This window comes from Lepisma saccharinum, chromosome 9 (genome assembly GCF_977018435.1).
Source record: "Lepisma saccharinum chromosome 9, izLepSacc3.1, whole genome shotgun sequence".
In the NCBI taxonomy this organism is placed as follows: domain Eukaryota; kingdom Metazoa; phylum Arthropoda; class Insecta; order Zygentoma; family Lepismatidae; genus Lepisma; species Lepisma saccharinum.
This window is the reverse complement of record NC_139237.1, coordinates 3347944-3364963: the sequence shown is the minus strand read 5'-3', so window position 1 is coordinate 3364963 and position 17020 is coordinate 3347944. Positions and strand designations below refer to the sequence as shown.

The window sequence follows — 17020 nt, the reverse complement described above, 5'->3', positions numbered from 1 at the left end:
ACCATCTGTGTCTCCGTATCTGAACCCATTATTAGTGGTCGACAAGCCTAACGGAAGTGTACGGCCTTGTCTGGATTTTCGTCAACTCAATGCAATCATGGTGGTCCCTAAGAGCTCCGTTCCACCAATTGACGAATATTTACAACGATTCCGAGGATCACGATACTTCACTAGTTTGGATTTGGCCTCAGGTTATTTGCAGATTCTCCTAAGAGCAGAGTGTAGAAAATATACAGCCTTTTTCTACAAAGGTCGTCAATATGAATTCCTAAAAATGCCCTATGGCTTATCGAATGCAGTTTCTACTTTTGTATCTGTTATGCACCGTGTGTTTGGACCTGAGACTGAAAGTTATTTAACGCTGTATATTGATGATCTCCTTATTTTTGATTCGAATTTTCCAACTCGTTTAACATACATAGAAGAAGTTCTTTGCAGACTGGAAGAAGTCGGTCTCAAGGTGAAATTAAGAAAATGTAATTTTGTGAAAGGAGAACTAGTGTATCTCGGACATTTAATCTCTGGTGATCAGATCAAGGTAGATCCAAAGAAGAATAAAGCCATTCTAAAGTTCCCTCGCCCTACTAGTAAAAAGGACGTTAGAAAGTTTTTAGGACTAGCAAACTGGAGAAGAAAATTCGTAAAGAACTTTTCTGTGAAGACAGAACCTCTGGTGCAGCTGCTTTCCAAAACTACCAAATGGAATTGGAGTCCAGCTCAAGAAGAAGCTTTTTCTCAGTTAAAAGAAGAATTGGTAAGTACTCCAGCGTTAGTGCAGCCGGATCTAGATAAAAAGTTCTGTATTCAGACCGATGTCTCAACTAAAGGTTTAGGGTGCATCCTATTTCAAGAGCAAGGAGAAGATAAAGCTGTTGTTCAGTATGCTAGTCGAAAATTAAAGAACAATGAAAAGCATTATTCAATTCATGAGCTTGAATGTTTGGCCATTTTATTTGGAGTGCATAAATTTGAAATTTATTTGAAGGGTAGACATTTCAATATTTATACTGACCACCGTGGATTAGTATGGCTACAAAACTCTAAGAACTGGAATTGCCGTCTTACTAGATGGTCCCTCAAATTGCAGTCCTACTATTTCGAGATTATTTACATCCAAGGAAAAGAAAACTTAGTACCTGACGTGCTTAGCAGATATCCAGCGGAAGATGAAGATTTGGAACCAGAAACCAGAGATTTCCATGTAAACTACATCTGGCAGGAGCGAGATGAAATAGAGGAGGTGGAAAGTTGGATAGAAGCCCAAGAAGCTGATGACTTTTGCCGGCCTATCATCAAAATACTAGAACGAAAGGAAGAGCAAGATTCGCCTGCAGAAACGAAAGTTAAGAAGTTGTACCAAAGGTATGGTAATCTTTTGTTCAGGAAGAGTTCTGGAAATGAAGTAACGTGGAAGTTGTGTGTTCCAGAAAAATTCAAGGAGAAAGTTACGAAAGAAAATCACGACGAACAGGGACATTTCGGCGTAGCCAAAACCTTATGTCCAATTAAGACCCGTTATTTTTGGCCAAAATTGAAGGCAGATGTAGTTAAGCATGTCAGAGATTGCCTCACGTGCGCTAAGACTAAGACTACCTTGACCAGAAAGGCATAAGATACTGTATTTCTTCACGACCGCCTACCACCCAAGCAGTAATACAATCGAAAGGATGAATCAAGAAATTGTAAGGTTACTCAGATTGTTCTGCCATCGTAAACATCAAAGTTGGTCTAACTTTTTAACTGAAATCTGTTGGCTACTCAATAATTCGGTATCTGAAGCAACCGGCTATGCTCCTTCAGAATCATTCTTCAACAGACCCGTTCGTAACGAAGTTGTGGGTTCGAACCCAGGTTTAGTAAGTCTATCCGATCACAATTTGAGTGTAGATCGAATGAACATACAACAAATTATGACAAACTTTTCCATTATCACTCAAAATTTGTTGCTAATAACATGTATCATTAGCCATATGTATAGGTATTTCTCCCACTGTTTGTATATGTTCTGTTCTCTTCACACGAAATCTCATGTCTCCTAAAATGTTAATTTTCTTCTTCAACTTCTTCACATTCTGACTAGAGGCACAAAATATACAGCCTTAGCATGGATATAATTCCAGTACATAGAGATATACAAAGCTAATATTTAACGAACTAGTTCTTACGGAATTTATGGAACTACTATCATATTATAAAGAGTAGTGCGCATAATAGTGACTTGTTCAATGCTAATTAAATTAAATGATACTTATTTAGAGCCAAACGTTCTCGTTGAATTTCTTGAGTTTTTGTATTGAGTCACTTTATGCACATATAGGATAATGGGGACTGGAGTTACAGTTTAATGTGGACCCATGGGCGTATATATAGTTCACGTAAGGGAGGGGGTCCAACTTTTGGTACAATTAGGGTTTCTATATTTCATAACTGAAAATCTGGGATACTACAGTCCGGAAGCTTGTTAGGGAGCCGGAGGGGGGGGGGGTGTTGGCCCGATAAAGTTGTATGTAAGTACAACATAATTGTCAATTACATCCCACATTGTGTGGGAACTTTATTTGAGAACTGCGGACTGAACAGATAGTCACTGACTCTTTGTAGTAAGCAGGTTACTATACAATGGAAGAGAATCGTAACTGAAATTCAGCACCGCCAGAAGACGTGAAATCCAAGATGTTCAGTACCTTCTTGTAACTTGATAATTCTTGTATAATGGAGAGGGAGCAGTTCAATGTAGAGTTGGATTCTTTTGTAAAATGAGCATTTGAAAATTACGTCCACACATTTAAATATAAAAAAAGTTCAGAAAGTACAGTCTTAATAATTTCTTCTTTCCCACCCGATTCCAAGACATTTGTGCATCCTGAGGAAACTATTCGGGACACCGGAATATATTATACCATTCCGGTATTGTCCCTGAAAATCCTGGACGTATACCACCCCTAGGTATGATCTGGCTATAAAAATCCAATCTGCCACCACATGAAAGGCCACAAATTTATTAAATGAAGCCTATTTACGAACTTCTTACTTCTCTAAATAAAATGAATAAAAAATGTTTTTGAAAAAGATAATACCAGCTTCACTTTAAAAAAAACAATATTGGAATTTGTCTTTTCCTCCTTTTATTTTCATATTCGTATGTAGCCTATGTACACTTAACAGTGCAGGGTCTGTTACTCGAGAATCTCCTGTTGAATTGCGAGGACATTATCGGATGTTGAAGATGAAACTGGCAGTGTAGCCAAGATCACCAACAGTTTGTGTATATTTGAGTACAAGAGCTTGTCACAATTTTCTACTGCCTACAATTCAGACCCTGGACATGTCTTTTTAATTACGGTTTGCCACATTTTTCATTTAGATTTGAAAATGTAAAAAGTATCAACCATGCCAGCCAACATTTTGACACTGTTGCAATGAATGAGGAATAGGCATTTCATATTGGAATAAGTTGCTGTAATTTTCAATGTGCTGACTGAGTTCAGAGAAACTTGGGTTCATTTCTAGTACAAAATGGTCCAAAAATGGACAACACTAAAGTTTCTACTATAGTGTATACAATGTCACAAGTTACCTTACTTTTCATACTTTTCTGTCTATCTTGTGTCAAACCACTTGAGAACGTTACAGTATTACCTGGGGAGCAATCGTTTATAATGTATGAATATGGCGAACACGGGTGTTGTAGCTTGATGTGCTAACTACTCCACCACGGGAGGCGACTCATTTGAGAAGACTCGAGGGGATAAAATTATAACTAATTTGACAGTCTCAATCTCGCAGAAATTTAACAGAAATGGCCAGCAGACAGGGTTAAAATATGTGCTGAACAATTTACACGTCTCAGAAATTATCTATCTCACTCATTACATCAGCACCATCATATCCTTTACCAACCATTTGTTTTAAATCCACACCTACCAAACTCAGAGAGAGTAGAAGTACTAATCGCTGAAGCTAACCCAGAAGCAGATACAATCTCCAATAGGGACAATTCGGAAAGAAAGTTTCCCATTCCGATCTAGACTTTCGGAAATGATTTATCGAACTTTCGAGATTTGAGAAATTTCAAATTACCAACACATTAGAACCTGAGGAATACTTAATTCTTGAATGGTAACAAACCATATTGGGAACTTATAATGAAATGATATTATTCGCACTATAAATTCACAAACAGCTGTCTCGGGCAGAAATTACATGTAGCATTATAGAATTTGGGAAATGTCAGACGTTTTCTCAGTATTTTCCAGAGAAATTCCGCAACTATCAGGTAATTGCAGACATTTGCTTTGCAATTCCATCTAAACTAACTAACTAACTCTCTAGCCTTCTTAAACCCGAAGGTTCATGGCCGCAGCAACACAGGCCTTCCATCTGTCCCTATCTTGAGCAAGATCTATATACTCTTTTCCATCCCTACCGATTTCCTTTAAATTCATCTCAACGTTGTTCCTCCATATTCGTCTTGGCCTTCCTACAGGTCTCTTACCATCAGGTTTCCCAACAAGAATCCTGTAAACTCCTCTTTCCTCTCCCATTCGTGCCACATGGCCTGCCCACCTAAGTCTTCTTGATTTAATTATTCTAATAATATCTGGACATGAATACAAATTATGTAGTTCTAAATTATGTAACCTTCTCCACTCACCTGTCTCCTCATCCCTTTTAGGTCCAAAGATTTTCCTAAGGATCTTATTTTCAAATACTCTCAATTTATGTTCCTCTTTCAATGTAAGGGACCAAGTTTCACATCCATATAATACTACAGGCAAAATTACTGTTTTGAATATTTTAACTTTTAGTTTCTTAGATATTAAAAGAGAAGAGAAAAATTTATGAAGAGAGAAGTAACATGCATTTCCTGAATTAAGCCTACTTTTTATTTCCTCTTTAATATAATTTTCATTTGTTAATATTACTCCTAAGTATTTGAATTTGGAAACTGGTTGAAACGAGTTGTTATCAATAATTAGATTTTGATTATTACCTAACACTTGGTTTCGGCCTGTAAGCATATATTTAGTTTTCTCTTTGTTAACTTCCAAACCTATCTCTTTAGCAGCTTTAAAAAATATTTTAGCATTATTCTTAATTGTATTCACATCATCCCCCAGTAAGTCTACATCATCTGCGTATGCTAACAACTGAGTAACACCATTTAATTTTAGTCCTTCGTTAGTTTCTTTTACCTTCCTAACAGCACATTCTAAGGCAAAATTAAAGAGCAATGGAGATAATGCATCTCCGTGTTTTAACCCATCATGAATTGTAAATTTGTCAGACATATTATTACCCACACGAATTTTACTTTCTGTTTCACTGGTGCATACTTTTATCATACTAACAAGCTTCTTAGGTATTCCAAACTCTACTAATATATTATATAATATATCTCTTTTGACCGAATCATATGCTTTTTTGAAATCAATGAATAACTGATGGACATTTTGATTATATTCCCACTTTTTTTTCAAGTGTCTGTCTAATGTGAAAAATTTGATCTGTAGTTGATCTGTTACGTCTAAATCCACATTGATAATCACCTATAATTTCATTAGCATATGGGGTTAGTCTTGTTAAAAGAATGTTAGATAATTTTTTATATGTTGTTGAGAGTAGAGAAATTCCACTGTAATTATTGCAGTTCATTTTATCACCTTTTTTAAACACAGGTACAATTATGGATTCTTTCCTGTTGAGGGATTTCTTCTTTATTCCATATTAAACAAATAATTTATGAATTTGACATATTAATGAATTTCCACCATATTTAATTAACTCAGCTGGTATTAAATCAATGCCAGGTGCTTTGTTATTCTTTAGCATTTTAACAGCATTTTTAACTTCAGTCAAGTTAGGTTCTGGAACTAAAGGTTCTGCTGTGTAGACTTCATTTACTTCTGATTTATCTCCTACATGAACATTTAAAAGGTCATTAAAATAGTTCTTCCATCTATTTAGAATATCGCTTGGGTCAGCTAGAAAATCACCGTCTTTATCTTTTATCAAGTTTGCTTTAGGTTGCCACCCCTTTCTAAACTCATTTACACCTTTATAGAAATCTCTGATATTTTTATTTGCTGTTTGTTTCAATTTCCTTAATTTTGCTTTTCAACTAATCGCTTTTTTTACTTCTAAACGTGCGGTTAACTTCCCGCTTTATTCTATTATAATTGCTTAGATTTGTATCATTAGAGTTATTTAACCACCTAAGTCTAGCCTGATTTCTTATTTATATTAGATTATGACATTCATTATCAAACCATGGCTTACTTTTTCTTGGTTTATGGTATCCTATACTTTCTTTAGCTGCTGATTCTATTGCATTACGTATGTGCTCCCAATTCTTATTTACGTCTGTTTCATTTATATTTTCATCATCATTTAAATCCTGCAAAACATCAAATCTATTTGACAGTTTAATTTGGTAGTCTTTCTTAATTCTTTCATCAGCAAATTTTCCTGTATTAAATTTTAGAACTTTTAGATTTTGTTGCTTATGATTTATCACTGCGAGTCTTTCTCTTAATTTAGCAATTACTAAATAATGGTCACTGGCACAGTCAGCACCTCTATGTGTACGAACGTCAATTATACTAGTACGCCTTCTCTTATCAATGAGAATATGATCTATCTGATTATGAGTTTTACCATCTGGAGAAGACCAGGTATATTTATGGACATCTTTATGTTTTCACAATTAAATTCTTTGAGGTTGCAAAAGTAATCATTAATAAATTCTACTGTTTTAAGCGCCAAGATAATTCTATTATTTATGAAAAAGGCTGTTCCAAAATTATGAATTTCATTACCACCATAGAAAAAAAGTATAATTTTTAGTTTTACAATTCCCTTCTCCTGGCCACCTAACTTCCTGGACAGCAACTACATCTGACTTATACTTAACTATCTCATTAACTGTACACTGAAATGCCCCAGGCCGGTAAAGGCTCAGAACATTCCAGGTGCCTAATTTAATATCCATATTCCTATTGTAGATCTTATCCTTAGTCCAGGGACCTCCCAAAGTAGTCCCCACCCGGAGATCCGAATGGGGGACTATTTTACCTCCGGAATATTTTACCTTGGGAACATCCATGGCCTCATGTTACTGTTTCTTGACATGTCTTTTTACAGTGCATAGTTGTCAGCTCTACGCCTAACCCCCAATATGAATGGAGGACCACACCTGTCGTTGGTCAGTGGATCCCTCGGATCTGTCTGGGAGGATTACATTGTAGTCCACCAACCATACCCCATTTCTGCCGATTGTGGGACGCTCATAGAGCCATGACAGGACAGCTCTGTAAATCCCAATAGAGCAAAATGTTGACCTTTCACTCTGTTGGTTGACTAACTGCAGTGAACAAGTCACTGGGCGATGAGGTCGTCATATCCCTACGCCTTAATACCTCCACATCGGAATTGGTTAATTTTGATACCAATTATATCAATACCGAATGTATACTGGGATATTTTGCAAAAATTTAAAAATTAACTCATGAGAAGAAGATGAATTATATCTAATTATCACTCATTCTCATCATAGAAATTAACTAATTTTAAATACTATTAATTAAGATGATTATATGAACATCCAACTGTACACTATAGAAACCGTCACTACTGACAAAATGAATGAATACAAGGACAACATAAGATACCTATGAATTCTTTTACAGGAAAGGCACACGCTCATTTAGGGGAAAGTGGGGTAGCCCCGGACATGTTCACACATTGATGTGCTTCCTGGTAAGAAGATGCAAAATTGTTTTAAAACAAGCCTGAAATATTTATTTGGAATGTGATCTTTATTGACAAAGCAAAGTTATCGATAGAAATGCAAAAAGAAGTACATAAACAAATGACGATACAGATCTCTACATTTTACGTATTTTCACATATTGGCGGGTACCACCGGACACTTAAGATAATTGAAAAAAAAAATCATATTCTACACTTGGAAGGAACAATAAGAACACCTACCCAGGAAGTTTATAGTGATCAAATATGTAGTGGATATCAGTTGATTCGATATCGGTGTAGTTGTCATGGGCCCAGCCATGGCAGGATTGTCACCGAATCCAGCCTTCATTGAACGTTTCACCGCAAATGATGCATTCAGTTGTGCTATCCTGTTCGTCTGGTCGTATGTCCTCTTTGTTATTGTCACAAGCAAGCTGATCGTGGCCCATTAGCTTCTTGCGACCTTTCTTTTCTAATACATGTGTTGAGGTCACTTTTCTTTCAAGTTGCTTCTTATATGCTGAAGATGTTAGTATCTCACTCACTGCAGTTCTTCTTGTTCGTGACGCTAAACGTCTCTTACATTTTTCTGGTAATGGTGATAACTTTTCAATAATGGAGAGCCCTTTGCTAGTTGATGGACGAGGAAATTTAGGTTCCTCGGTGACGTGTAGAGAACGTGGATCCACTGCAGACGACGGAGAAGAAGTAGCCCTCGTTGCCTCCACCGCTGCTGAAGTTGAAGATTCTGGGTCTTCACAGGTTTGTGGAGTGTAACATCTTTCAACGCGAGTCACGTTTGCGGGCAGGTAGTCAATGTCTGTGAATATATTACGGTTGAATGGATATATTCCAGTGCACGCAAATCCATTGAGAGCAATGTCCATGCGACACACCTTAAAGTATGCCTCTGCAACAAGGTGTGCTACATCATAATCGGTTATCTTTACTCCAGCATTCTTGCGTATCGACATCGAACAAGCTTCATTGTATGCTCCTTTAAACGGTTTCATAAAAGACCTGTCAAGGGACTGAGTCTTGTGCGTGGTATGTGGAGGAGTACTGAGCATATGAATACTGTGATCCCTTGCATATTGGATCACTTTCAAATCCTTATGACTGCAATGTCCGTCAACAAGTAGCAGAACTGGACAACTATTTGTGTTTCATTTACTTAACTTTATAATAGCAATGACCTTCCTAAAGTTAGTTCGGGACGAACACCGCATACGCAGAAACAGAGCGGCTTGCAGCACGTCCGCTATTCTTCACCGACCAACTCCTACTACTTGCACGTGCAGGGGAGAACAAAGTCCTTTCTTTTTCTGCTGATACAGTGTTGCTAGCTCATACCGCAGTTTCGGAACTCACACTGTCCGATGGTACCCTATGTCCGGGGCTACCCGATTTTACCCTACATATTTGATATACGAAGATTTAAAGAAGAAACTAGGTTAGGTAGGAGAAATAACTCACCCTGCAAAATGTATATGTACAAAAAGCATTTAATTCTGTGTAAAAATGGGTGACTTACAATTATGAAACCTATTATTCTTCAAAAATCTTACTATCCAAATCACACTCATGGAGATCTGAGGGAAGCTAATTAAGCAGATGAAATAATTTCCTGTCATAACAGAATGTGAGTGGGTTAGGTAGGTTGTGTTAGATTGGTTTAGAATGTTTGAACCTTTTATTGTAATTTATGGACCAGCTATCAATTATTATATACAGGTAAACACAAGAAACACATACCAGGCCTTGATCGATCATTCTTTGAACTTCTTGCTGTCTCCTCCTCTCAAACTCTCTGTATTCTTCTTCCGTATATACCTGTTGCTGATCTAAACCCTCCCATCCTTGGTCCTGTTCAAATTCGGCTTTCTTCGTCTGTTCAAGGAATTCCTGGTAACTGATTAGCTGATCCTTGTTTGTATCAGATTCATTGAAGACTTGCTCTCTCATTCTCTCCATCTCTTCTATTCTTTCCCGCATATCATCCTCAGGAGCATTAGGATCATACATCTTATCCAGTTCCTTCTGGAAAAGAGCCTTCACTTCATCAGTGTCCCAAAAACCGTTTCCATCAAGATCATGGAGATAGAAGAATGTCTTAGGGTTGAAATCTTCTGGGCTCATATGATCCTGTTCTTCCCATACCTCTTCCAATTGTGGTTTGCTTCCAGGGAGATTCAAACTTGGGTGTTGTTTATGCTTCTGCTGCTGCTCCTCTAATTCCTTCTGCAATTTCTTCTGGTGCTCTTCATCCAGCAACTTCATCTTTTCCTCTTTCTCATATTTCTTTTGCATCTTATATTCCTTGAATTCTTCCTTCCTCTCCATGTCTTCTTTTACAAACTCTTTCGTTGTCTGCACGATCAATTTTCTCAAATCATCGATTTCAAAGGTGTGAGTATTCTTGTGATCCAAATGCTTTTTCTGAATCCCTTTGTTGGTCTCATATTCCTTTCGCAATTCCATCTGGTGTGTGAAATTAATATCTTTCCCATCTGTTACCCTTTCTATACGCTTAAAATTTAGGAGAAAAAAATACTACTGAAGAAATGTTTACGAACAATTCTCTATTCATAGCGGATAGAACAGGTAATCTGGGAATTTTACTGAACCAAAGGGGGGGTTGGATCCGTTAAACCCCCCCCCTTAAATACGCCCATGTATGGAGCCCTTGATAACTCAGCGACGACATTACCACTACGCCATCGAGCAACCCCAATAGCTTTCGAACCTGGGCATCTAGTTCAGTGTGGGAATTAGATGTTTATGATTTCAAAGCGACTGGTGGGACTAGGTGTTCATTCACCAGAACGTTTCAAATGAACAATTACAATAACTGAAATGAAAAAATTCACGATAATTTAAAACTTCATATGAATTTCCTCATTGAAACATTTTCCGCGGATTCACTATTCCCTGCTTCCTTTAGTGACGTTTTATTTTTTCCATATTCATATTACATTTTGCAGTATATGCGTATGTATGTTCGTCTGTGTCTGCTGGCGCGACCGTTTGCGTGTGTTAATCATATATACCGAAAACTTAATAGCATGCAGTACTTAAAGATATTAATGCTCTACTTAATAATATTATTATGTTGTTATAAATAACAATTAAAAAATAAATTTTATAACTATTACATTCTTGGATAATATCAACTCTTAGGCATGAGCCTAAATATCCTTTGTTGGAGGAGATATTTCAGTGTAGTGGAAGGTGGCCATTTTAGTTGTTCCTCTTTAATTCGCCTCCTCTATTCACTCTTTAGGGGGTTTGGAACTCAGATGGTGGTTCCATATTACACTGCTAGAAGAACTAGAAGCGCAAATGTCACTGTCATTTTCCCCTTCTCCTGTTCAGTTATAACAACAGATGTATCAACAATATACAAACAATGAATATGGATGATCAAGCAATATTCTAGACACCTTATCGAGACTCGAACCTAGGAGGTCTGTCTTAGAAACCACTTTGTTATGGATTGGGAGGTTTGAATTTAATACTTACAGTGCTGACGATAGATGCCTCCCATTTTCAGAATAATTATACTAATTTTTGGAGACCGGTTAAGACAACAAAGAGAAAAACGGAAAATGCAATTATCAAACAGATAAAAAATACTTGGAAGAAAATCTATATTTTCTATATATTGCATTATTATATAAATTTACACCACGCAAATGTAAAATTATCATGTTATAGTGGCATACAAAGAATATAAATTGAACTCATTCATGCAGGTACATATATTCAGAGTTGTGAGTAGTGAGTTGCTTCGGTGAACATTATTCAAATATATTAATGTTAATTTCTAAAGGAATGGACCTACATATCGGAAAGATTTCATTAAAAGCAACCGAACACAAAATATTTCTAAAATGCATTTCTACTACTTGGAAGACTTTATGGCGGAGTTATGTAAGCGGAACATAATTTGAGATGGAGAGATAAGAATTGTTACCTTCAGACGTTCCTTAAAGCTGTTCCTTCAGACAATGACATGACAGTTGTTATTGTTCCGAAAATATGTGACCGCATCTCACTTTACGACAGCAATATATTGCGCGTAGCAACAATAAGGAACAGAGAACAGAGAACAGAGCAACTACAACTGCCTCCACAATCTGTCGTTGTTGACCACAAGAGGAAAGGAGCAGATTTTAATAGCTCTGTAATAGCTCAACGATACAATAAATGAAGTCGTGTTCCTTCACGTTTATGGCAGGGTCTTCCTCTGTCTGTCGGGCGTCAGAAATCGAATGGCCAATATCAAGAGAACACTAAACTTAGCTTCATGGCCAAACGAAGCATATATGGATTCTTTGAAGTATGTGGTATAAAAATAAGTGGCCATTACTGTTGGTAAAATGAATTTAGTTGGTTGTGGAAATCCAACTGGGATCTCTGTAAATTGTTATGAAGTTTGGTTATTGAACTTAATTGTAAAAATACAAGGCGTTATTCCTCATTATTAGTTTACAATGATTCAGAAAATTTTCTCGTATATATGCACTACAGCATATAAATATAACCAATGGTTGATGTTGAAATTCCTTGCTGGAGTCGGTCTACGGGGCGGAGTGGTTAGCACAGAGATCTCGGGTTAGAATCCCGCACTGGCATGGGTGTTCTTTGCGAGTGTCTCTTCAACTCCTTCATTATATCATCACTCATCCTTATTGTCCCTATTATACCTAAAAGTGGCAGAAAAGCAACGCTAAGTAAATATCAAATGAAACACTAAATGGTGGATGCTTGATTCGGTTTGGTGACTGGAGGGGGTGCTTATATGAATTATTTTTTCAGTCCACTTTATGCACATATAGGCTAATCGGGACTAGACCTTCAGTTTAAAGTGGAATCCGAATCACTGTGTAATGTACCTCCAACAGCTTTCGATCCGGGGATCATTTGATTATAAGGCAATGAAGTTAGTACTATGCAATTTTGGAAGCCAGGGTGCTAATATGGATCAACACGTCAACAATGCAATAGGTAGGGATGCTTATGCTAATTATCCACTTGGAGGGATGCTTTATGATTTTCTCGCGTGGGGGATAACATCCCCCGTGTTCCCGCAACTTGGAGCACTGATTATGACATAAAATTCAACACTAGTGATATTTTCCATACCCTCTTTATTCTAAACAACATGTAAATTAATAAACATAATACTCACACAATAATTTAATACTGTTCTGGGTTCTATTATTGTACACTGGCAGCCAGGTATAAAAAATATGTTCACAACGTACACATCGAACTCATGAACATCCATAACATCTTCCAACATTACCACAAGGTATCAATTGACTCATATTTGACAAGAATTTAGCACCTAAATTATTAACTGTGGTTATCACCATGTTCATTGCTGAATAAGATCATTATCTACAACAAAGCATTAACACAAAATGAAACAAGATCGAATTTTCAATGTACAACCGCAATGTGCTTCTTCAGATCACTGCATGCCAACAGTTCATTAGCTTAGGATTTTTAATGAACTCATTAATGCGAATAATGGTTATTCCATAATAGGATATTTGTTGGATATTTAATTACATGTTACAAACTTATTATTTTTAATTGTTTCTAAGGCAGAGTTTTACCACTATATTGACCATTTTACTGTCTAATGTTTTCGTCTCCATTCGCTAGCAGACAGACAGACATATTCATGAAACATTAAATAGATATCCCAATGTACGACATACTTGTTTTTGTTCTTCAGCTTACGAATCAACGTATCTCTAGTTCATGACCCGTTAACAGGTATCACATAGCTCGAAAATACAATTTTTCGGCCAATTAATAACATTTTGTAGAATGGGTTTACTGATGTGAGCCAATTTATATATTTGTAATCGTAGTTACGTTTTTCGTATCTACAGGCAAAGTTATGGGTCTATAGTTAATTGACGTCATTATGTGACCACGATAGACAGAAATATTAGGTTAGTCAAAAAGTAAATGCAATGTTTTTCTTTTCTTCCGTAGGTTGGCTGTACAGCTTTCTGCTCTCGGAAGCCGATAGATAGTATCGTTGTCTTCGCCTGTGGCAGGTTACACTGTCATCACTTCAGTTCGCTCTGCAATGTTGCCAAGTAAACATGGCTGTGCCACTGTCCGTGTGCACCACAGAAGAACAGCGTTCTGTAATCCGTTTTTTGTAGTCTGAAGGTGTACCAGGAGCTGAAATCCATAGAAGACTTTCAGCACAATACGCTGACAATGTTTTACCGCTGCGAAGTGTTTACCAGTGAATTGAAAAGTTCAAGAGCGGTCGAACAAGTGTGAAGGACGAGAAAAGAGCAGGTCGTCCAACCACATCCACTACTGATGACAAAATTGAGCAAGTCCTTGAGCTGGATCTGAATAACCGACGAGTGACTGTTGATGAAGTGGCAAACCATATGCACGTCAGTCATGGTTCTGCATATGAAATTATCTATAACAGGCTCAACTTTCATAAAGTCTGTGCGAGATGGGTCCCTAAAGAACTCACTGACGAGAACAAGCGAAATCGTGTAAGAATCTGTCAGCAATAATTGGACAGGCATGCTAACGAAGATGTAGCCTTTTTGAAACGAATCATCACTGTAGATGAAACATGGATCCATCACTTCGAATTATGACAGATATTGTCATATGGCTGGTTTATCTTACTGTATATAGACACATGTAAGATGATTAAAGGTGATTTGAACATGTCCATGTACATGGCATGCAAGTAATTGAGAGAATTCACGAAAGATGGAGTATAAGTGCTGTTAAAAATAATCACTGCTCACGTTAATATGAAAAAATTAATGTTGGAAGGCCCCAATCGGAATTTTAGGAATTAAACTATAAATTCTCGAGTTACGTCACGTGTAGATATTGATCTTATGATAAAATACATTTTGATTCATATTTAAGCTTCCTGGTAGCATTTTTTGATTTTAGGTTATAATATCCTTTATTTTAATAATAATTACCGCGAAAAGTTTGATGTCGCATTTGCACAGGGACATTTCGGGATGACAGCGATTTTACGGGGTCTTGCAATTTGTACACTTAACCTTAAAAATTAATTTATTCTCCATTATTTCGCATAAATAAAATAACTATGAGTATTTAATTCTTTATTACAATAAGATCATTGATACATACAGATATATATTAGTACTCAATATTATGTTCAGAAAAATTCCTTTTGTTACGCGGAAAAACGTGATGTAAAAAAGAGTTGTTGGGACTTGGAGGGAAAGTGTGTTTGAAGAAATGATGGTGGAATTTTGGTAGGTTCGAGGCAGAACCGAGAGGAAAATAATCCTCAATGATTGGCTTTCACAGGATACGTGGACGACGTTGGAGTAATGTATTACTATTTTGAACAATAGGAGATCATCTGAGGGAACGGGCATTTAGTGAAAGTGAAATCGAACCTTTATAACGATCCATGAAAAAAGGTAGGGTGAGTGAATGCTTCACGTGATCCCACCGCTTCAGGAGGTAAGCCGTTGTAGTTATATATCTTTCATGAGCTCATGTTTTAGTACTTATTGGGTAGATCTGCCTAAAATACGTTTGTGGACAAAGCATGCTAGCGTGTGATTCGAGTGGTGAAATATAGATCGCGAACGATCGTTCTGAATCTCGTGGCTTGAAGCAAATGGCGGGCGATGCCATTACAATAAATAATTGAGTTTTCTCAAATAACTAGAACAAAACCTGATTAAATCTATCAGAAAAGAAAGAACTTTGAATAGGTGTTTACTCCTGTAATTTAGGTCTGGGTAGGAATCAATAACAAAGTGCACTTTAATACGTCAAAATATTTCAAGGTCATATGTCCTTATATGGGCATGTAGTTTGCAGACAAAGACAGAATAGTGAATATTTTGCACGGCTTGTAATTGATGTGCAATTGTTTTGAATCTTCCGTTCAAGAGTGATCCCAGTTAATGCTATTACCGTATGGTAATTTATGTGGAAATGAGGCGGTGTTGCCTAAATTGTCACTTGGTGGAAATACTCAGTCTTAAATCAGCTGTTCATGCTGCAATAAGCAACGAGGTGTGTGCCTTTGAATAAATAAAAAGCTCCAGTTGTTGATATGTGTCAGAGGTGTAATATCTCATATTAATAAATGAGTTAATTAATTTGTGAGTTCTATTTCACCCTGAATATGTTCACTAGAATTGGTATGTGATAAGTGCATGTTTCGTGTATTAATATTTGTGTGTTTTCTTACAGAAGGGGGAACTTTGTGTGTCCTGCCTATGTATCTCATGTTATCTTATGCTTGTAATTGATATGGCATATATCCAGGGATAGGTCAGGAATTTGGGTAACTTCAAAATTTTGAAATACAATAGACATGCTTGAGAGGCATGGAAGTGGGTTGGGACAAAACATGTAAATCTGTGCTAATTCTGAATTTGAAGTCAAAGGTTGAATTATTTGGTGACTTAGTCAAGTATATTCTTTATTTAAATATTTTATTTTATTGGGTAAATTTATCGTTTTCAAAATAAATATAATCTCTTTTGGGGATAGATTTCCTCTTCAATAATCAACCAATCTGCGCTTCCCACGTTACGGGTATGACACGTGAGAGCCATCTGAAAATACAAGTTTGAAGTTGTTGTAATTTTGGTGTCAAGGGAATTTTTTTTTCGGGTGCTCTCGTGACGTGATTGCGTGCAGGTAACCCTTACCTCTGACGTACCGTCATAGAATCTGAGAGCAAACGTCAGAGCATGGAATGGAAACACCCTGAATCTCCAGTGAAATGAAAAAGACAGGTGTCAACACTCTGCAGGAAAAGTGATGCTCACACTTTCTTGGGATTCAAAAGTGGTAATTACGGAACATTATGTGGAAAAGGGGACAACAATAAACAGTGAACGGTAGACTGATATGCTTCCGAACAAGCTGAAGCCTGCAATTCGAAGCAAACGACGAGGTCGATTTTTGGAAGACATTCTTTTGTTGCATGAAAACGCGCGTCCCCATACCGCCGCCAACGCCGCTCAAACTCTTCAGAATCTGGGCTTCGAGGTATTAGAGCATCCTGCATAATGTCGGATTACCATCTGTTCGGTCCACTTAAAGATGCTTTAAGAGGCCATCGATTCGACACAGATCAACAGGTGAAGGATGCGGTGCATACGTGGCTTGCTGCTCAACCGAAAACCTTTTTTTCTCAGTGTATCGGAAAGCTTGTAAAACGTTGGACCAAGTGTATTGAAGTGCATTGGGACTA

General features: G+C 37.0%; 1 protein-coding gene across 1 annotated transcript; it reads right to left on the bottom strand.

Annotated features, from left to right (window-relative positions):
* Positions 1–9417: 9417 nt before the first annotated feature.
* On the bottom strand, positions 9418–10233 carry LOC145992309 (nucleobindin-2-like). Its single transcript, XM_083128692.1, has one exon. The coding sequence runs from the start codon at positions 10231–10233 to the stop codon at positions 9418–9420; it is 816 nt and encodes a 271-aa protein (XP_082984818.1).
* Between the last annotated feature and the right edge of the window lie 6787 nt (positions 10234–17020).

Bases quoted from the DNA above. Each gene is read 5' to 3' on its own strand.
- LOC145992309 (XM_083128692.1), bottom strand. From the start codon at position 10,233: ATGGAATTGCGAAAGGAATATGAGACCAACAAAGGGATTCAGAAAAAG.